Source organism: Cetorhinus maximus, chromosome 13 (genome assembly GCF_964194155.1).
Source record: "Cetorhinus maximus chromosome 13, sCetMax3.hap1.1, whole genome shotgun sequence".
Lineage (NCBI taxonomy): Eukaryota > Metazoa > Chordata > Chondrichthyes > Lamniformes > Cetorhinidae > Cetorhinus > Cetorhinus maximus.
This window is the reverse complement of record NC_135891.1, coordinates 11,419,485-11,441,512: the sequence shown is the minus strand read 5'-3', so window position 1 is coordinate 11,441,512 and position 22,028 is coordinate 11,419,485. Positions and strand designations below refer to the sequence as shown.

General features: G+C 46.4%; 1 protein-coding gene across 7 annotated transcripts in view; it reads right to left on the bottom strand.

Annotated features, from left to right (window-relative positions):
• The window catches only part of LOC144688418 (PHD finger protein 20-like), a 47,440-nt gene extending 42,117 nt beyond the window's left edge, over positions 1-5,323 (bottom strand). For 4 of the 7 annotated variants that reach the window (XM_078554918.1, XM_078554919.1, XM_078554920.1 and 1 more), the window contains exons 1-2: positions 4,962-5,065; positions 1,914-2,085 (exon numbers count right to left, since the gene is read on the bottom strand). In XM_078554918.1, coding sequence (XP_078411044.1) covers positions 1,914-2,085; positions 4,962-5,044 — 255 coding nt within the window. In that variant the 5' untranslated portion in view covers positions 5,045-5,065. Of the gene's footprint in view, positions 1-1,913; positions 2,086-4,961 lie in introns of all 7 variants that reach the window. The other 3 variants (XM_078554924.1, XM_078554921.1, XM_078554922.1) reach the window with 3 other exon arrangements.
• Between the last annotated feature and the right edge of the window lie 16,705 nt (positions 5,324-22,028).

Here is a 22,028-nt window from a genome sequence, read left to right as displayed (position 1 = left end):
CTGTGCCTAGAGTTCAACATAACTCAAAAGGTGCAAAACTGCCCCCCAAAAAATTTGGAGGCGTAATCATGAAAAAGGGATACTGTGGCAAATGCGTAGATTATTAGGCATGTTTTCGGCAGGTTGGGGGGGGGGGTGGGCATGTAAAATGGGGCAGGTCCCCACCCCACCACCTTTCCACCCACTCCCAAGCTCACCCTCCATAACACGGTAGGTGGGCGGGCGCTGAAATCAGCAGTCTGCCCCCCCCCAATATATAAATAATCAAGGGTCAATTCAGCTTGTTAACAAGCCCATCGACTCCGATAATACACTGCCCATGCCATAACATGGTTGGCGTGGGCAATCGGGCAGGAGTGGGCAAGCCAAATTTTTAAACAAGTTTTTAAAAGGGCTGGAGGTGGGTGGTTGTACTATTTTCAGGGGATGCCATTTGGGCATCGTGGGCAGCCCCCTAAGACAGTTCCGCCCCACTTTCTTCCTCCCCCCCCCCGCCCGCGCTCACCAAAACCCACCACCCCCAACCCTTACCTAAACTGGCCAAATCCTCCCCCCGCCCTATACCCCAGACTTACCTCACTCTGGGATCCATTGGGCCTTCTTCATGGGGCTGGTTGCAGTCCCGGCTGAGCCCCACTAATGAGATCTTGGCACTGCTGGAGCTGAGGGGGCAGCAGTCCCCATCTGACAGACAATTTTGTCTGTCCACAGCACACTATGGCTGCGGGGCGGGCTGGCGTGGAGTGAGTTAGCTTCCCACTGACTTTTGTTTCTGGGGGTTGCGGGGGGGCCTGGTGCAGCCGTCATGTGCAGCCCATGGGTGCCCCAAAGCTTGTTCAGAGACATGGGCTCCGATGGGGGGGCTTCAGGAGTTGAGGATGAAAGGGCAGGACAAGGATTTCAGAGCGTGGGGTCCAGGTGGTTGGAGGCACGGTCATCAGCGGCCAGGTGAGGGAGAGTGTGGGGGATGCGGCAGTGGGGAGGGGTTAGGGTATTGTACAAAAGAGCAGGGTCAGAGAAACAGACATTTCGGGGATCGTGATGAGAGGGGGGGAGTCCCGAGGCTGACAGAGGCTGCAGAGACAGGCACAAATGGGGCTATGAGGCAACTTAAACACAAGGTTAACCTTGAGATGTTGGGAATTTGAAACCTCATCAATTATAGCTCTTCCAACAGAAAGAAATTAAATGTTCCATATTTCTGCACGCATGAAAGAAAGGAAATCTTCAAAGTGCTTACAATAGTACAAGAGAGAAAGGCAACAGAATTCTAGCCCCCAAAACACCATCTTTTGTGCCCATTTGTGCTTTCATATTTCAATTTGAATTATTCTATATAAGCTGTCTCGCTGAAGGCTCTTAAAAATAAACCCACCAAGCAGCCCTCCCATACTTCAACGATAAATTTTAATTTTAAGTTTGGGGAAAACACTATTTTTTTTTTAAAAAAAAGGAACAATACATTATTCAGCGCCTTGCCATCACTAATTAAACATGAATCAGTGTCTCTAAGTCCAGGGAAAAATCAGCAAAGCTATTCCTTTTTTTTTTAAAAAACACAGTGAGTTGCCATGATCTGAAATGCACTGACTAAGTGTACCGGAAGCAGATTTAATAATAACTCGCAAAAAGGAATTCAATAAGTGCTTAACGTTAAAAAAAAAATGCACAGCTATTGCAAGAGAGCAGGGGAGTGGGATTAGACGGACAGCTCTGTCAAAGACCCAGCATAGGCAAGAGGGGCTGAACGGCCTCCCTATGGGCTGAGCCATTGTGCGTTCAGTTCCTGCCCTGCGCTGGAACCGTAGCCCAGCTAAAGGGAGGCTGAGAATTTCCTCCGCGTTTGGCGAAAATCATGACTTCCCCGTTAAAACGTTTTGAAGGTTTGAATGTGCTCCGAGTAACCTCCTCACCACAGTTGGCTCGTCCAGCTTCGCCCCTTCCTTCCGCAGAAGTGGCCTCTCTAAAGGCCGTAAGTAGACGCTGTCCCAGCTGAACCATTCGTCGTATCGATGATTCCAGCGTTTGAAATGAATCAGCACCTTTCCCTCCTCATAATCGATCTTCTCTATGTGTGCCGTGTACCTGTAGGAAACACAGACATGCTAAGGGGCCCCGAGTTCAATGCCAGCCCTCTCTCTCTCTCTCTCTCAGTACTGTGACAGGGCAACATTCCATAATTCAAATCAGTGTCAGAAACCAGGCAGTAAAAAGGTACAACTAGAAAGCTAGACCAGGTGTGGGGCTGGACTGAGCACCGTGAACGATCCACTCAGGCCAACATACATATTCTCCCAGTGGACCCATGGCACTCCTTTTTTAAATTCATTCACGCAATGTGGGGTCCGCTGGCCGGGCCAGCATTTATTGCCCATTCCCAACCGCCCTTGAGAAGGTGGTGGTGAGCTGCCTTCTCGAACCGCTGCAGTCCCTGTGGTGTAGGTACACCCACAGAGCTGTTAGGGAGGGAGTTCCAGGATTCTGACCTAGCGACAGTGAAGGAACGGCGATATATTTCCCAAGTCAGGATGGTGAGTGGCTTGGAGGGGAACTTCCAGGTGGTGGTGTCCCCATGCATCTTCTGCCCCTTGTCCTTCTAGATGGCAGAGGTTACAGGTTGGGAAGGAGCTGTCAAAGGGGCCTTGGTGAGTTGCTGCAGTGCATCCTGTAGATGGTACACACCCTGCTGCTACTGTGCGTCGGTGGTTGGGGGAATGATGGAGGATCGGGTGCCAATCAAGCGGGCTGCTTCACCCTCTTTCAAAGAGCAGCAGGGGAGTTTTCCATAGCGTCTTGGCCAATATTTACCCCTCACTTAAAATCACTTAATTTTTTAAAAAACCCAGAGATTCTGGTCATTATCACAGTGCCTTTTGTGGGAAGTTACTGGGCGCAAATTGCTGCGTGCCCTGCTTCACAACGGTGATTACACCTCAATATGTACCCTATCGGCTGTAAGCGTTTTGGGACACCCTGAGGTTGTGAAAGACACGCCGACTCTTTCAAACTAAACCCCCGTGCGTTCTAACTTCTAACCACACCAATAAGAGGGCAGGGTCTTGTCAAATTAAAAATCAAATCAGAAACCGAAAGGAACGACCAATTCAAATAGTCCTTCCCTCTTCAAATAGCTGGCTTGGAATATAGATTTTGTCTGTAATTGATTACAGAGCAAATAAAATTTTAAATCAGCGAAGGTGATCAGCTGGAACGAAATAACTCAGCACCAGTCAAAACAATGCCAAATAGATAACGAACATCACTTTTTTAAATATGTCATTTGAAGATGATCACTTTTTAATAAAAAATGTGGCCAGCATTTATTGCCCATACCCCCAATTGCCCTTGTTCAGTGAGCATCTAAGAGTCAGCCACATTGCTGTGGGTCTGGAGTCACACGTAGGTCAGACCAGATAAGGACGGCAGATTTCCTTCCATTAATGGGCATTAGTGAACCACGTGGGTTTTTACGACAATCGGCAATGGTTTCATGGTCATCCTCAGACTTTTAATTCCGGATTTTTATTGAATTCAAATTTCACCATATGGCATGGTGGGATTCGAACCTGCATCCCCGGATCTCTGGAATACTGGTTGAGTGATAACACCACTATGCCACCACCTCCCCTTAAAAATAACAACACTCTTAAGAGAAAACGCGGACAGAGCCGGTGCACATTATTCGAAACACGTCACGAGAAAAATTCATCTCGGCTTAAGATGTAGGACCACAGAATCTTACAGCACAGGAATAGGCCATTCATCCCATTGTGCTCGTGCCAGCCCTTTCAAAGATCTATCCAATCACTCCCCTACCCTTTCCCCAAAGCCCTGCATATTTGTCCAAATCCTCTTTTGAATGTTATTACTGAATCTGCTTCCACTGCCCTTTCAGGCAGTGCAGTCCAGACCATAACTCGCTGTGTAAAATAATTCCTCCTCATCCTGCCTGTTTTTTTTTGTCCCCTTCGGTTACTGACTCTTCTGCCAGTGGACAGTTTCTTTATATTTACTCTATCAAAACCATTAGAAATTTTGAACGCCTCTAATGAATCTCCCCTCAACCTTCTCTTCTCAAAAGAGAACCCTTAGCTTCTATATCCTGTAAATATACTCCAAACTGGCACTGGGCTCAAGGTCAGGTTGCTTTACCCAATGTTATACTCACTGAGCATTTAAAAAAAAAACTCCTCTCCACTCAGGCCTTTTATCCCCATCTCCTCTCTTCCCCATTTTTCACTTGTGGACTGAACAGCAAGTGTTCACCAGAAAGCATCATAGCTGAGCACCTTTCTAACCAGAACCAGTGCCGCAGCAAACACACACACACACCCACACACCTCCCAGTGGGTAAGTCTCACAAACACACACACCTCCAGCAGCTGAATCTCTCAGATACACACACACACACACATACACCTCCCAGTGGGTGAGACACACACAAACGTACACCTTCCAGTGGGTTAGTCTCACTCACAGCTCCTAGTGGGTCCCATTCCACCCCTCACCCTTTCCTGTTCCATCTCCTCTGCTATCGAGGGCAAAATTATCAGGCAACACAGGCCCACAGAATGGAGCCAGGTGCGTTCCTGGTTTCTGCTGCTCAGATCCACAGAGTCTCAAACTAATGGTCGCAGTCTCAAAAAAGGGGTTGACCATTAGGGACTGAGTCTGAAGAAGAAATTTCCTCAGACATTTGTGAATGTTTGGAATTCTCCTGTGGATTTCAGTCAATGTTGTTCCATTACTGCTGGGTCCATCCCTACAGCTCTTTGTCTCCCACAACCCTGGGTCTTTGGCCCGTCAACTACATTTTCTCATTGTTTTAAAAATTACGGAAAGGGAAAAGCCAGCAGAGCCCAATGGGCCGAGTGGCCTCCTCCCTGCTCTCCTTCATTCTGTGAAATTAGTCACGTTTTAAACAAACCAGCAGGACAGGTGTCGCACTCTGCAGGACTTACCACTTTTTCAGCCTGTCACGTGCTTCAAGCCTAGCCCCCACCTCGAACGTAATACCGCGTCTGCTCGGAGGTCTCCTGGACATCTTCAACAGGCTTTAGTCTCTGTGCACAGAATGGTAGAAATAAGATTACATAAATTCCCGACAGAGGCAGTAAAATGCATCGAATGCTGTGTCCCAGGAAAACAGAATGCACCAGCGTACATACCACAGGAAGCAGTTCGGCGAATATTTAAAGGGAGACTCAATTAGGAGCAGGAGGGAGAATGGAATAGGGTGAAGGGTTATGAGGGGTGGGAGGAGGCTTGTGTGGATCATAAACACGTCATTAACTGTGGCTCACTGGGTAGCACTCTCACCTCCGAGTCAGAAGACTGCAGGTTCAAGTCCCACTCCAGAGACCCGAGGACAAAAAAAAAAGCAGGCTGACACTCTACTGCAGTACTGAGGGAGTGCTGCACTATAGGCGGTCAGGTGAGGCTCCAACTGCCCTCTCGGCTGGACATAAAAGATCCCATGGAATTATTTCAAAGAAGAGCAGGAGAGTTATCCCCGGTGTACTGCCCAATTATATTCCTCAACCAACATCACTAATTATCGGGTTATCACATTGCTGTACGTGGGAGCTTGCTGTGCACGGACCCTAAAATGTTCACTAGACTGGTCCCTGGGATGAGAGGGTTGTCTTACGCTGAGAGGCTAAGTAAATTGGGCTTATATTCTCACTGAATATAAACCCAATCTCAGTGAAACCTACAAAATTCTGAAGGGGCTTGATAGGCAGACGCTGAGAGATTGTTTCTGCTGGTTGGGGAGTCTAAAACACGGGGGCCACAGTCTCAGGTTAAGGGGCCAATCATTTAGGGCTGAGATGAGGAGAAATTACTTCACTCAAAGGGTTGTGAATCTCTGGAATTCTCTACCCCAGAGGCCTAAGAATGCTCCAAGGTTGAATACATTTAAGGCTGAGATAGAGAGATTTTTGGCCTCTCAGGGAATTAAAAGGATAATGGGGAGCGGGTGGGAAAATGGATTGGAGTCCAAGATTAGCCATGATCGTATTGAAAGGCGGAGCAGGCTCAATGGGCCTCATGGTCTACTCCTGCTCCTATTTGTTGTGCTCTTGCATACATTACAACAGTGACTACACATTGGGAAAAAACCCTGGAATGGCTGGAAAACGTTTTGGGACCTCCTATGGTCATGAAAGGCGCTATATAAATGCAAGTCTCTCTCTTCTTTCAATAAAACGCCCTAAGCAACTTATAATCCTGCATACCAACAATCAATTACCAACAGGCTAAATGTAATTCAACCAGCGGTTCAACGAGCTGGTCAGCACAGTTTGCTTGTTCACTTGTGCTTCATGTACTCATCACGTGTGAAACCTCTTTAATTTTTGGACGCGGGAGGTGGAGCAGAGCTCCCTAGTTATTGGGGAGAACCATTAGTGGTTCACTCTTGCTCTGTCTCCCTTCCTTATCAGGGCAAACAGAAAGAGTCGGAAGCTTAACACTTGTGAAGTGCTGAGAAAATCAAAAACACCTTCCGTAATAGTCTGTATTAACATATGAACCACGACCCACGAGTCATTTCAAGGTTATGAGTGAATCTCTCCTGGGCTTCCTGACAGAGCAAAGTGAATTTCCCTCATGTTTGCATTAGTGATGAAAGCCATCTGCAACTTCTGGGGCTTAAGCTCACCACCTAGTGGTTGGATGTGCAAAGATTTTGTAGAAACCCTGGAGGCACGTCTGAACAGAGTACATTCTGCGCCCTTGTCACCCTCAGTGCTTCTTCCAAGTGATGTTCAACATGGAGGAGCACTGATTCATCAGCTGAGGGGGGGCCAGTACATGGTAAGCAACAAGACATTTCTTTGCCTATGTTTCACCGTGGTATCCGGAGTCGATGTTAAGGACTCCCAGAGCAACTCCCTCCTGATTGTACACCGCTGTGCCGCCATCTCTGCTGTCCTGCCAGTGGTGATGGTGGTATTTGAGACATTATCTGTAAGATATGATTCCGTGAGGATGACTATGTCAGGCTGGTGCTTGACCAGTCTGTGAGACAGCTCTCCCAATTTTGGCCCTAGCCCCCCCCCCGATGTTAGTAAGGAGGACTTTGCCGTCGTCATTTCCGGTTTCATTCCTTTGAGACTCTTAAGCGGTTTTATACAACTTGGCCATTTCAGAAGGCTGTGGGTCTGGAGTCACATGGAGGCCAGACCAGATTTTTATTGAATTCAAATTTCACCATCTGCCGTGGTGGGATTAGAACCCAGGTCCCCAGGGTCTCTGGGTTACTAGTCCAGTGACAATATCACTATGCCAGCATCTCCCAATTATCCAATCATCTACATTCACACTGGGAATATGTAGTCACTACATGCAGTAAGAGTCTCTACAAATTAAACTCACAGCCGAAACCACAGCAGAGCCTCTCAATAAAAGCAAGGGGATTTCACCAGCAAAATGAAGTGAATGAAGGATAGTTAATGCAAATTATGTGCATTAACTTGATCCCAGCCACTTACAGCAATGCAGGGTGTGACTGGCAGGGGAATTATCCAATCATTCCATTTTGACCACAAACAGCAGTGTTGCTGTATACACCATGACAGAATGGTGATGCCCAAATACAAAGTGCACGACCCACAGAACAAATCTATATACACTACAGAGCTAGACAGAAGGCTGGTTGGCTAGCCCGTGGCTCAGAATAATGCCAACAGCGCGGGTTCGATTCCCACTCTGGCTGAGGTAGACTTGCGACCTGCACCTGAGATTCGAAGGCAATGGCAAACCACCATGGACAAAGCTGCCTAGAAAGTGGCTCAGGATGAAGCATCAGATAATGAGCCAAGGACCTGCCTTCAGGCAGAGCGCACATGACATGGCAGAGATAAACAGATGGAAATCAAGAGGAACAACAGTTTAACATTGACGACAGAGCATTTCGGGATATCCTGAGGATGTGAAAGGCGCTATATTGTCAGTCTTTCTTAACGAAGCCACATAAGGTCAATCTTGGGCCCTTCAGCTTTAAGTTAGCTGGTCTCAGTGGAGTTGCAGAACAATAGGGATGGATATATAAGGGGGCATTGAACTTGCTCATGAAGTCCTCCCTAGTCAAATAGTCCATCAACACCCACTGCTGAAGCATTCCACAATGTGGGATACAGCAGCTTGTAGCGCTCAAAGGTACTTTATAAATCGACGCCCATCGCTGCAACATTCTTCAGCACAGCTTTGTCCACGTTCTAGAAAAAAGGCATTCAACCAAAGTAGCATTGGAGTTTATCCAGGTGCCCGTTTCCAGACATCCCTGCACCACACTACCGGAAGGAAACCATGCAGAGGACAGAGGCAATTTCCAATCGATGTGAAAATTTGACTAAATATAAATAACTAAGTGCGCAAACTCACTCTCTGGCCAGCTTTCACGTACCGTTCCCGTAACTTTTGAGTGGGTAACCAGCAGCGAGTCGTATACCCGTCCTGCCAGTTACAGCGAATGGAGGTGCAGAAAGAGACAGACAAATAGCAGTCAGCAGGCAAGTAATTTGCCAGGCACCAAGTACGAGACTGAAAAGATATGCATTAATGGCCAGTTTGTTGCCCTCCAAAGCCTAAGAGACTTTCCCCTTATCAACTGAACAGGACGATTTATCAGCTGCATTCTCGGAAGCGAATCTCCAAAGCACGAGCAAGCTACAGCAATGCTGCTCTGATCAGAGTGCACGGAATGAAGGAAATCTACTGACATTGCCCTGCAGTGAAAAATTACTGACAGATCAAAAAAAAACTTGTCATCCTCGATCAACAACCACCACCCACTCCGGACTAAAAATGCCTCGCTCCGATCGTATATCCTTGATCTAACCTCCCCTCTTCTGAGGGCGCGTGACTCGGAATCACAGAACTGTTACAGCACAGGAGGCAGCCATTCGGCCCATCATGTCTGCGCTGGCTCTCCGAAAGAGCAATGCATCTCGTGCCACTCATCCCACCCCCCCACCTTCTCCCTGTAACCCTGCACATTCTTCCTTTTCAGATAATAGTCCAATTTCCTCTTGATTGAATCTGCTTCCACCATGATCTCGGGCAGCGCACTCCAGACCTTAACCACTCGCTGCGTGAAAAAGTTTTTGCCTCATGTCACCATTGCTTCTTTTGCCAATTGCCTTCACTGTGCCCTCTCATTCTCGATCCTTCCACTAGTGGGAGCAGTTTCTCCCTATCTACTCTGTCCAGGCCCCTCGTGATTTTGAACACCTCTATCAAATCTCCTCTCAACCTTCTCTTCTCCAAGGAAAGCAGTGCCAACTTCTCCAATCTACCTACGCAACTGAAGTTAGGCAGGCACACGGTTGACCGTAAATGGAAAATAAAGGGAGGGAAGAGGTCTCCGACATGGATCCCAGCATGTTACAGTGCAGCCGGCTGTTTAGTTGATTCCAATGGGAGCATTGTGCATAGTCTGTCCGCAGCTTTGGTCTCCAGAGTACAAAAGAGGGTATTAAAGGCACTGAAGAAGGTGCAGAGATGATTTACAAGGACGATGCTAGAACAGAGAGGTTGTAACTTTCACAAACAACTGATTAGCCAGGGGTTCTTGCTCCTATAAAAGTGAAAAGCCAAGAAGCAACCGAATAGCAGCCTTTACAATTATAAAGGGAATCAGTAAGGTAGAAGGTGTTTCTCACTTGTGGCCAAGGTGTGGGAGTAGGGGTAGGGCTCACCAATAGAAGGAAGTCACGAATAAAGGTAACAAAGAATTCGCAAGGAACTTCTTTACAGAAAGAGTGGTTAGAAAATGGAACTTGCTACCACATGGAGTAGTGGAGGCGAATAGTATAGATACATTTAAGAGGAAGCTGGATAAGTACATGAAGGAGAAAATAGTGCAAATGCCATTAGCTTTAGGTGTAGTAGAGTGGGAGGAGGGTAATGTACAGCATAAAGACTAGCATAGACCAGTTGGGTTGAATGGTCTGTTTCTGTGCTGTAAATTCTATGTACCAAGCCTGTGAAATACTGCACGAGACTCAAACTTGGCCAACTGGACCATTACTGACGTAGATAAGGGATAAGAGCAGCAGCCACAGAGTTTACTGGTGGTCAACTGCATATTACTTCTCATCAGGCACGCAGTAATGTTAGCAACATTATTCTGCAGTGTGTGTTTGAGATGAAAACAGAACGTGACTACAATATCCAGGATAGATGAGGGTTGAAAAACCCAAAACTAGATGTCTTAGAGTAGACCTTTCAGTCCTTAGCATGAGCAATAATAACTTGCATCTATATGGCACCTTTAACATGGTAAAACGTTGCAAGGTGCTTCGGGAGCGCTTTCAAGGTTTGACACGGAGCCAAGGAGGGAGATGCAACCTGGGTCAAAGAGGTAGATATTCAAAAGTCTTAAATGAGGCAAGGCAGTGATGTAGAGAGGTGGAGAGGAGGGAATTCCAGAGCTTAGGGCCTAGGACACCCAAAGGCATTTGACGACAGAAGTAGGGAATGCACAAGAGGCCAGAATTGGAGGAATGCAGAGCACTCAGGAGGCGGTAAGGAGGGACAAGGAGATTACAGAGATAGAGAGGGTTGATGCAATGGAGCAATTTGAACACAAGGTTGAGAATTTTAACATCAGTAGACTGGGAGTCGATGTAAATCAGTGAGCACAGGGGCGAGACTTGGTGTGAATTAGGACATGGGCAGCAGAGTTTAGGATGAGCTCAAGTTTACAGATGGGATGCCAGCCAGCAGAGCACTGGGCAAGTGTAGTGTGGAAGTAACAAAAGCAGGGATGAAGACTTCAGCAGCAAACGGGTCGAGGCAGAGAGGAGTGATGTTAGGAAAAGGGAGTAGGCGTCCTGGTGGTGGAGAGGATATGGGCTCAAAAGCTCAAATCTCAGTATTAATTCCTCTGAAGCCAACACAGTTTAATCCTTTCCAAATTGGTTCTGGTGACACACCTGTATCTAGTCTCACACAGCTCAAAACAATCTCTGTAGACAACCATCATCTTGGAAGGACATACTAAAGAGTGTGATTGCTGGATATATTTCAAGGCCCTGACAAAGTATAAAAATTTCACAAGAGCACCATTATGCCTGTATTAACATCCAGGTTCTGTTTTATTACTGAGGAGACCAGAAGAGAATCAAATCTCTGGCGGTTACCAAATGTTCAAGGTTTGCTCTCTCAGCTTATGTCATTGGATTCCCTTGATTAGATAAGTGTCCTGGAATCTCTATCCCATATCCGCAAGTCATTCTGCGGGAAACAACTACAAGTGTCAATTTCATAAACCATATTCCTCGCTTCAGTAATCCTGTAGGCCATGCCCCCTCAGAAGCAAACTCACTCCTGGTTATCTATTCAGCTTGCCTGCAAAATGATAATGACCATGCACTGAGCTGTCAACGTTCATGCCAACTGCTTAGGGAACTAAGAAATGCAGATCACAATTGCACATTTCAGCACTGAGGAATAAAGCAAGGGACTAGAAATATGGTCCACTGAAATGTTACACTTACATCAAATGCCCTCATCCCTTCTTTTGTTACTTCCACACTCTACTCCTCCAGTGGTCTCCTGGCTGACTTCCAGTCTTCTGCCCTCTGTAAACTTGAGCTCATCCTAAGCTCCGCTGTGAGCTAACTCATGCCAAGTCTCGTTTACTTATCACCGCTGCGCTCAATGACCTACATCGACTCCCAGTCAACTGATTCTAAGATTTTCACCCTCGTGTTCAAATTGTTCCTTTGCATCATCCCTCCCTATCTCTACAATCTCCTCCGCCCTCCCAACCACCTCCCGAGGGCTCTGCCTCCCTCCAATTTTGGTCTTTTGTCCATCCCCCACTTCCATCGCCAAATGTCTTTGGATGTCTAGGCCCCAAGTTCTGGAATTCCCTCCTCTCCGTCTCTCCTGCAGTAAGAACTTTAAAACCTACCTCTTTAACCCAGGTTATTTCCTAATATTTCCTTCTTTGACTCAATGTCATATTTTGTCTGAAGTGCTCCTGTGAAGTGCCATGTGATCGTTTACTATGTTAAAGGCGCTATACAGCACAAGTTATTGTTGCTAAGCAAGCCCATCCAAGACAGCCGAGATCCAATGAGCAATTTTAGGCATTCCAGAATCAACTGTTGGGCTTCATCCCAGGATCTTAAGAGAAGTGGCTGCTGAGATATTCGACGCATTGGATCTTCCAAAATTCCCTAGATTCTGGAGCAGTCCCATCAGATTGGAAAATAACAAATGAAACTCCTCTATTCAAAAAAAAGCAGGGAGACAGAAAGCAGGAAACTACAGGCCAATTGGCTTAACATATATCATTAGAAAAATGTTGCAATCTATTGTAAAGGTGGTGATAGCAGGGCACTTAAAAAATCTCAATGCAATCGGGCAGAGCCAACATGGTTTTATGGAAGGGAAATCATGTTTGACTAATTTATTGGAGTTCTTTGAGGAAGTAACCAAGCAATGTGGATAAAGGGGAACCTGTGGGTGTACGGTACTTAGATTTCCAGAAGGCATTTGATAAGGTGCCACATTAAAGGTTACTGCAACAAAATAAGAGCTCATGGTGCAGGGGGTAACATATTAGCATAGACAGAGGATTGGTTAGCTAACAGGAAACAGGCAGTAGGGATAAATGGGTCATTTTCGGGTTGGCAAGATGTGACGAGTGCAATGTTACAGGGATCAATGCCGCGGCCTCAACAATTTACAATCTATATCGATGACTTGGTTGAGAGGACCAAATGTATGGTAGCTAAATTTGCCGATGACACCAAGATAGATAGGAAAGTAAGTTGTCAAGAGGAGGTAAAGAGTCTACAAAGGGATATAACCAGGTTAAGTGAGTGGGCAAAAAATTGGCAGATGGCGTGTAATGTGGGAAAACGTGAACTTGTCCACGTTGTCAGGAAGAATAGAAAATCAGTATACTATTTACATGGAGAGAGATTGCAGAACTTTGAGGTACTTGGGATCTAGGTGTCCTGATACACGAATCACAAAAAGTTAATATGCAGATACAGCAAGTGATTAGGAAGGCAAATGGAACGTTGGCAGTGATAGGCAAGGGGAATGGAATATAGAAGTAAGACTGTTTTGCTACAATTGTATAGGACATTGGCGAGATCTCATCTGGAGAACTGTGTACAGTTTTGGTCTCCTTATTTAAGAAAGGATATAAATGCGTTCGCAGTTCAGAGACGCTTCACTCGACTGATACCTAGGATGGGGGGGTTGTCTTCTGAACAAAGGCTGGACCTGTATCCATTGAAGTTTAGAGTCTTATTGAAACATATAAGGTCCTGAGGGGACAACAGGGTGGATGCTGAAAGGATGTTTCCCCTTGCGGGAGAGACTGGAATTAGGGGACACAGTTTGAAAATAAGGGGTCTTCCATTTAAGATGTGGATGAGGGGAATTTTTTTGGCTCTCAGAGCGTCTTGATTCTCTGGAGCTCTCTTCTCCAGAGAATGGTGGAGGCAGGGTCACTGAATATTTTTAAGGCAGAGGTAGATAGACTCTTCATTAACAAGGGAGTCAAAGGTTATTGGGGTGGATGGAAATGTGGAGTTGAGGCCACAATCAGATCAGCCAGGATCTTATTGAATGGCAGAGCAGGCTCAAAGGGCCGCATGGCCTACTCCTAATTCGTACGTTCACATATTCGTATGTAACTGTGTAACAAAATGCCTTCAGGCAACACAGAAACTTCACACTGATCAGGTCTGACATCACAACTAGGGTGGAATCAGATAGAAACATAGAAAATAGGAGTAGTAGTTTATTCGGCCCTTTGAGCCTGCTTCACCATTCAATATGATCATGGCTGATCCTCTATCTCAACGTCATACTCCCGCTCTCTTCACACTCCTTGACGCCTATAGAGTCCAGAAATTGATCTAGCTTCTTCTTAAATATATTCAGTGACTTGGCCTCCACAGCCTTCTTTGGTAGAGAATTCCACAGGTTCACCACCCTCTGAGTGAAGAAGTTTCTCCTCATCTCAGTCCTAAATGGCCTGCTCCGTATCCTGAGACTGTGGCCCCTTGTTCCAGACCTCCAGCCAGAGGAAATACCATCCCTGCATCCAGTCTGTCCATCCCTGTCAGAATTTTATATGTTTCAATGAGATCTCCTCTCATTCTTCTAAACTCCAGTGAATGCAGGCCTATTTGGCCCAATCTCTCCTCATATGACAATCCTGCCATCCCAGGAATCAGTCTGGTGAACCTTCGCTGCACTCCCTCTATGGCAAGTATATCCTTCCTTAAGTAAGGACACCAAAACTGCACACAATACTCCAGGCGTGGTCTCACCAAGGCCCTGTACAGCTGCAATAAGACATCCTTGCCCCTGTACTCAAGTCCTTTCGCAATGAAGGCCAGCATACCATTTGCCTTCCTAACTGCTTGCCGCAGGTGGCATGGTTTAAACAAAGGAAAATGACCTTCAGCCTTATAATGTCTTATCACACCTGTAAAATGCCTCAAAGCACTAGCCCACAGGGATGACACCAAGTACTAAGCCACTACACGCACTGCATCATCACATCCAGTTGCTACAATACTATAAAACCAACGTTATACAAGCAAACGTCTTCTGAGAGGGCAGAAATTCCTGTCCTCTCTCCAATTTACTCCCTTTCCTGAAGAAGGAATTGGCAAATACTTGAAAGGGTTTACAGGGTTACGGAAAAAGAGCAGGGGAGTGGGACTAATTGGATAGCTCTACCAGAGAGGCACAAAGGGCCAAATGGCCTCGGTCCCCAGTGTAGCATATATACCAGTATGCTGACGCTCCCTGCTGGGGCCCTTGCCTCTAGTATGTCTGGAAGTGGTTGTTATTCACCTATTAGTTGATACACTATGTATGCAATTCAACCAAGGGGGTTGGGGAACAGGAACCCTGGTGGATTTTCATTATCGTTGCCTTGGGCCAAGAAATATAGCTCTCCAGCTCGCGCTACACAGAGAACAGGCAATCTGGCTCCAGATCGTACCATGTGGTGTATTTTACCACTGAGCACCTGGGCGGCATTCTGCCTTCTTGAGGTCTCTTTGGACCGTGAGGCATCTTCAAAGCCGAAAAGAGTAAACGGAGAAGTTTGTTTTGGGCTGGCTATATTCCCTGAAGGAATGTATTAGAGTGGATTCCTGATCTCTGCCTAAGTAAAGACTGCAGCTGGACACTTAATCAGCCATACTACTCTTCCATGTTCATCCTGTTTAACACATGTCCAAACAGCACTAGCTCACTCCCAGCCTAGCAACTGAGAGGAAACGATGGTTATACAACATAGCTCAACTGTTAACCCTGAGAAATTCGGTGACACTCTCTAAAAACAGGTTATGGTGACATACTGACATAGAGAGTGGTAGGATTAGAATTCAAGGCCCCAATCAGGATTAACAAGATTGTCAGCGATTTGGACCACCTACAGCAGGCACCTCAAAGCACGGGAGAAGTACCGCCAAAGGAGCCCTCACAACATCCTCCCCGGCTTGTAACCGACCACAATGGTGAAGATTTATTCGGGAAGGCACAGGACACATCCAGAGACTTCACTGGGAGCCAATGCAAAGGTGAAGTCGAACGTCAGAGTTCAAACACCTCATCTGCCCCATCCTCCAGGTACCACTTGCCCCACAAGTGGCAGAGTCTGCGGATCACACATTGGATTGATCAGCCGTCTCAGAACCCATCAAGCCGGAGTGGAAGCAAGTCATCCTCGGTCCCCAAGGACTGCCTAAGAGGAGAAGACACCAGACGGACTGCAGCGGTTCAAGGAGGCAGATCACCACCACCTTCACAAGGGCAATTAGGGATGGGCAACAAATGTCGGCCTAGCCAGAAATGCTCATGTCTCAGCAAGGAATAAAAAAAATCAGGAGTGAATCCCATACATTGAAGAGGGGGGACAGAGCAAGTTAACTCAAGGCTGCTTTCTCACACCTCTTACCTTCAGTTAGAGGGATAGAGCCCCTGGAGGAAGCTGTCTGCCAATATAGGGAAAGGCGGTGGCATAGTGGCATTGTCACTGGACTAGTATTCCAGAGGCCCAGGGTAATGCTCTGGGGAACCTGGGTTCAAATCCCACCACGGCAATTCAATAAAAATCTGAAACCACTCTGATTCACTAAAGGAAATCTGGCCTACACATCACTCCAGACCTACAGTAATGCGGTTGACTCTTAAAAATGTGCACAAGGGCAATTAGGGATGGGCAGTAAATGCTGGTCCCATCCCATGAACAAATATTTAAAAACTCCACAATCCAAAAGACAGCAGAATACAGTCTAAAACAGGAGGGGAGGGGATTGCTCAAAACCTGACATTTCTGTCGACAGAAGACGTTTGTTTGAAGAGAATCATAGAACGACACAGCACAGATCGGTCCATTATGCCGGTGTCAGCTGTTTCGGAGAACTATCCAATTGGCTTCACTCCCTTCCAAATATCTCCCTTTTAGTTATTTATCCAATTCCCTTTTCAAAGTCATGAGAGAAAACATTTTGTTCCCACTGTAAATAAAACCAAAAGAAACACATTTATGATAAGGAACACTGTTTACACACTTGAGAAAAGATGTCGAAGGCCCTGGTGAGGGTGCAGTAGGGATTTACGAGAATACTATCAAAGTTATGGGAAAGAACATAAGAACTAAGAACTAGGGGCAGGAGTAGGCAATTCAGCCCCTCGAGCCTGCCCCGCCATTCAATACGACCATGGCTGATCTCATTTTGGCCTCAACTCCAATTTCCCGCCCTCTCCCCATACCTTTCAACCTGTTACTAATTAAAAATCTATCTCCTCAAATTTATTCAGCGTCCCGGCATCCACTGCACTGTGAGGTAGTGAATTCCACAGATTCACGACCCTTTGAGAAAAGTAATTCCTCCTCATCTCTGATTTAAATCTACCACCCCTTAGCCTAAAACTATGGCCTCTCGATCTAGGATGCCCCAGAAGGAGAAGCATTCCCTCCACGTCTACTTTGTCTGTCCCCTTTAGCATCTTATATACCTCAATTAGATCTCCTCTCATCCTTCTGAACTCTAGCGAGTATAGGCCTAAACTGCTCAATCTCTCCTCATAAGACAAGCCCCGCATTTCTGGAATCAATCTAGTGAACCTCCTCTGAACCACCTCCAGTGCAACTACATCCTTCCTCAAGTAAGGGGACCAAAACTGTGCACAGTACTCCAGGTGCAGTCTCACCAATGCCTTGTACAGACTGGAAACTGGAGAAGCGGAGGTTGTTGTCCAAGGAGGAGGGAAGGTTAGCTGCAGCTTTAATAGATATATTCAAAATCATGAATAGTTTTGATAAAGCAAGGAGAAACAGTGGCAGAAGAGTCAGTAACGAGAGGACACTGATATAAGGCAATAGAACCAGAGGAAGTGACTTGAGGGAAGGTTTCTCTTTAAACACACACAGTGAGTTATGGATGACGATAACACTGCCTGAAAGGATGGTGGAGGCTGAATGACTCATATTATTCAAAAGGGAATTGGATAAATACTTGAAAGGAAAATAAATACTTGAAGGGAAAAAGAATTGGAGCGTTAAAGGGAAAGAGAGAGTGGCTGGGGGTGGGGCAGAATAGGGAACTGGCTAAACACTGCAGGGGGGACAGAGAACTGGATAAACACTTTGGGAGGGGGATTGGGAAAAGAAAACTGGATAAACACTTGGGGGGGCGGAATAGACAACTGGACAGACACTTGGGGGGGATTAGACAACTGGATATACACTTGGGGGGGCAGGAATAGACAACTGGAGTGGGGGGGAACAACACTTGGGGCGGGGGGGGGGGAAACAGTGAACTGGATAAAAACTTGGGGAGGGGGGGGGTTGGGAATGGACAACTGGAGTCAGGGGTACAACACTTGGGAGGTGGGGGGAACAGAGAACTGTATAGACACTTGGGGGGGAGATAGACAACTGGATAAACATTTGGGGGGGAATAGAGAAATGGATAAACACTTGGGGGGGAGATAGACAACTGGATAAACACTTGGGGGGAATAGACAACTGGATAAACACTTGGGGGGAATAGACAACTGGATAAACACTTGGGGGGAATAGACAACTGGATAAACACTTGGGGGGAATAGACAACTGGATAAACACTTGGGGGGAATAGACAACTGGATAAACACTTGGGGGGAATAGACAACTGGATAAACACTTGGGGGGAATAGACAACTGGATAAACACTTGGGGAGGAATAGACAACTGGATAAACACTTGGGGGGGAATAGACAACTGGATAAACACTTGGGGGGAGTAGACAACTGGATAAACACTTGGGGGGAATAGACAACTGGATAAACACTTGGGGGGAATAGACAACTGGATAAACACTTGGGGAGGGGAATAGACAACTGGATAAACACTTGGGGGGAATAGACAACTGGATAAGCACTTGGCGGGAATAGACAACTGGATAAACACTTCGGGGGGGCAGGAATAGACAATTGGAGTGGGGGGGACAACGCTTGGGAGGGGGAGGGACAGAGAACTATATAAACACTGAGGGTGGGGGGGACAAAGAACTGGATAAACACTTGGGGGGGAGACAGACAACTGGATAAACACTTGGGGGGAATAGACAACTGGATAAACACTTGGGGGGAATAGACAACTGGATAAACACTTGGGGGGAATAGACAACTGGATAAACACTTGGGGGGAATAGACAACTGGATAAACACTTGGGGGGAATAGACAACTGGATAAACACTTGGGGGGAATAGACAACTGGATAAACACTTGGGGGGAATAGACAACTGGATAAACACTTGAGGGGAATAGACAACTGGATAAACACTTGGGGGGAATAGACAACTGGATAAACACTTGGGGGGAATAGACAACTGGATAAACACTTGAGGGGAATAAACAACTGGAAAAACACTTGGGGGGAATAGACAACTGGATAAACACTTGGGGGGGAATAGACAACTGGATAAACACTTGGGGGGAATAGACAACTGGATAAACACTTGGGGGGAATAGACAACTGGATAAACACTTGAGGGGAATAGACAACTGGATAAACACTTGGGGGGAATAGACAACTGGATAAACACTTGGGGGGAATAGACAACTGGATAAACACTTGAGGGGAATAAACAACTGGAAAAACACTTGGGGGGAATAGACAACTGGAAAAACACTTGGTGGGGGGGAATAGACAACTGGATAAACACTTGGGGGGAATAGACAAACTGGATAAACACTTGGGGGGGGAATAGACAACTGGATAAACACTTGGGAGGGAATAGACAACTGGATAAATACTTGGGGGAATAGAGAACTAAATAAAAGCTTGTGGGGGAGATAGAGAACTGGAAAAACGCTTGGGAGGGGATTGGGAATTGGATAAACATTTGGGGGGAATAGAGAACTGGGATAAACACTTCGGGGAGGGCAGGAACAGACAATTGGAGTGGGGGGGACAACGCTTGGGAGGGGGAGGGACAGAGAACTGTATAAACACTGAGGGGGAGATAGACAACTGGATAAACACTTGGGGGCAATAGACAACTGGATAAACACTTGGGGGCAATAGACAACTGGATAAACGCTTGGGGGCAATAGACAACTGGATAAACGCTTGGGGGCAATAGACAACTGGATAAACGCTTGGGGGCAATAGACAACTGGATAAACGCTTGGGGGCAACAGACAACTGGACAAACGCTTGGGGGCAACAGACAACTGGACAAACGCTTGGGGGCAACAGACAACTGGATAAACACTTGGGGGCAACAGACAACTGGATAAACACTTGGGGGCAACAGACAACTGGATAAACACTTGGGGGCAACAGACAACTGGATAAACACTTGGGGGCAACAGACAACTGGATAAACACTTGGGGGCAATAGACAACTGGATAAACACTTGGGGGCAATAGACAACTGGATAAACACTTGGGGGCAATAGACAACTGGATAAACACTTGGGGGCAATAGACAACTGGATAAACACTTGGGGGCAATAGACAACTGGATAAACACTTGGGGGCAATAGACAACTGGATAAACACTTGGGGGCAATAGACAACTGGATAAACACTTGGGGGCAATAGACAACTGGATAAACACTTGGGGGCAATAGACAACTGGATAAACACTTGGGGGCAATAGACAACTGGATAAACACTTGGGGGCAATAGACAACTGGATAAACACTTGGGGGCAATAGACAACTGGATAAACACTTGGGGGCAATAGACAACTGGATAAACACTTGGGGGCAATAGACAACTGGATAAACATTTGGGGGCAATAGACAACTGGATAAACACTTGGGGGCAATAGACAACTGGATAAACATTTGGGGGCAATAGACAACTGGATAAACACTTGGGGAGGGGAATAGACAACTGGATAAACACTTGGGGGGAATAGACAACTGGATAAACACTTGGGGGGAATAGACAACTGGATAAACACTTGGGGGGGAATAGACAACTGGATAAACACTTGGGGGGAATAGACAACTGGATAAACACTTGGGGGGGGAATAGACAACTGGATAAACACTTGGGGGGAATAGACAACTGGATAAACACTTGGGGGGAATAGACAACTGGATAAACACTTGGGGGGAATAGACAACTGGATAAACACTTGGGGGGAATAGACAACTGGATAAACACTTGGGGGGAATAGACAACTGGATAAACACTTGGGGGGAATAGACAACTGGATAAACACTTGGGGGGAATAGACAACTGGATAAACACTTGGGGGGAATAGACAACTGGATAAACACTTGGGGGGAATAGACAACTGGATAAACACTTGGGGGGAATAGACAACTGGATAAACACTTGGGGGGAATAGACAACTGGATAAACACTTGGGGGGAATAGACAACTGGATAAACACTTGGGGGGAATAGACAACTGGATAAACACTTGAGGGGAATAAACAACTGGAAAAACACTTGGGGGGAATAGACAACTGGATAAACACTTGGGGGGGGATAGACAACTGGATAAACACTTGGGGGGGAATAGACAACTGGATAAACACTTGGGGGAATAGAGAACTAAATAAAAGCTTGTGGGGGAGATAGAGAACTGGAAAAACGCTTGGGAGGGGATTCGGAATTGGATAAACATTTGGGGGGAATAGAGAACTGGATAAACACTTGGGGGTGGAATAGACAACTGGAGTGGGGGGGGACAACGCTTGGGAGGGGGAGGGACAGAGAACTGTATAAACACTGAGGGTGGGGGGACAGAGAACTGGATAAACACTTGGGGGGAATAGACAACTGCATTAACACTTGGGGGCAACAGACAACTGGATAAACACTTGGGGGCAATAGACAACTGCATTAACACTTGGGGGCAACAGACAACTGGATAAACACTTGGGGGCAACAGACAACTGGATAAACACTTGGGGGCAATAGACAACTGGATAAACACTTGGGGGCAATAGACAACTGGATAAACACTTGGGGGCAATAGACAACTGGATAAACACTTGGGGGGGAATAGACAACTGGATAAACACTTGGGGGGGGAATAGACAACTGGATAAACACTTGGGGGGAATAGACAACTGGATAAACACTTGGGGGGAATAGACAACTGGATAAACACTTGGGGGGAATAGACAACTGGATAAACACTTGGGGGGAATAGACAACTGGATAAACACTTGGGGGGAATAGACAACTGGATAAACACTTGGGGGGAATAGACAACTGGATAAACACTTGGGGGGAATAGACAACTGGATAAACACTTGGGGGGAATAGACAACTGGATAAACACTTGGGGGGAATAGACAACTGGACAAACACTTGGGGGGGAATAGACAACTGGATAAACACTTGGGGGGGAATAGACAACTGGATAAACACTTGGGGGAATAGAGAACTAAATAAACGCTTGTGGGGGAGATAGAGAACTGGAAAAACGCTTGGGAGGGGATTCGGAATTGGATAAACATTTGGGGGGAATAGAGAACTGGATAAACACTTGGGGGTGGAATAGACAACT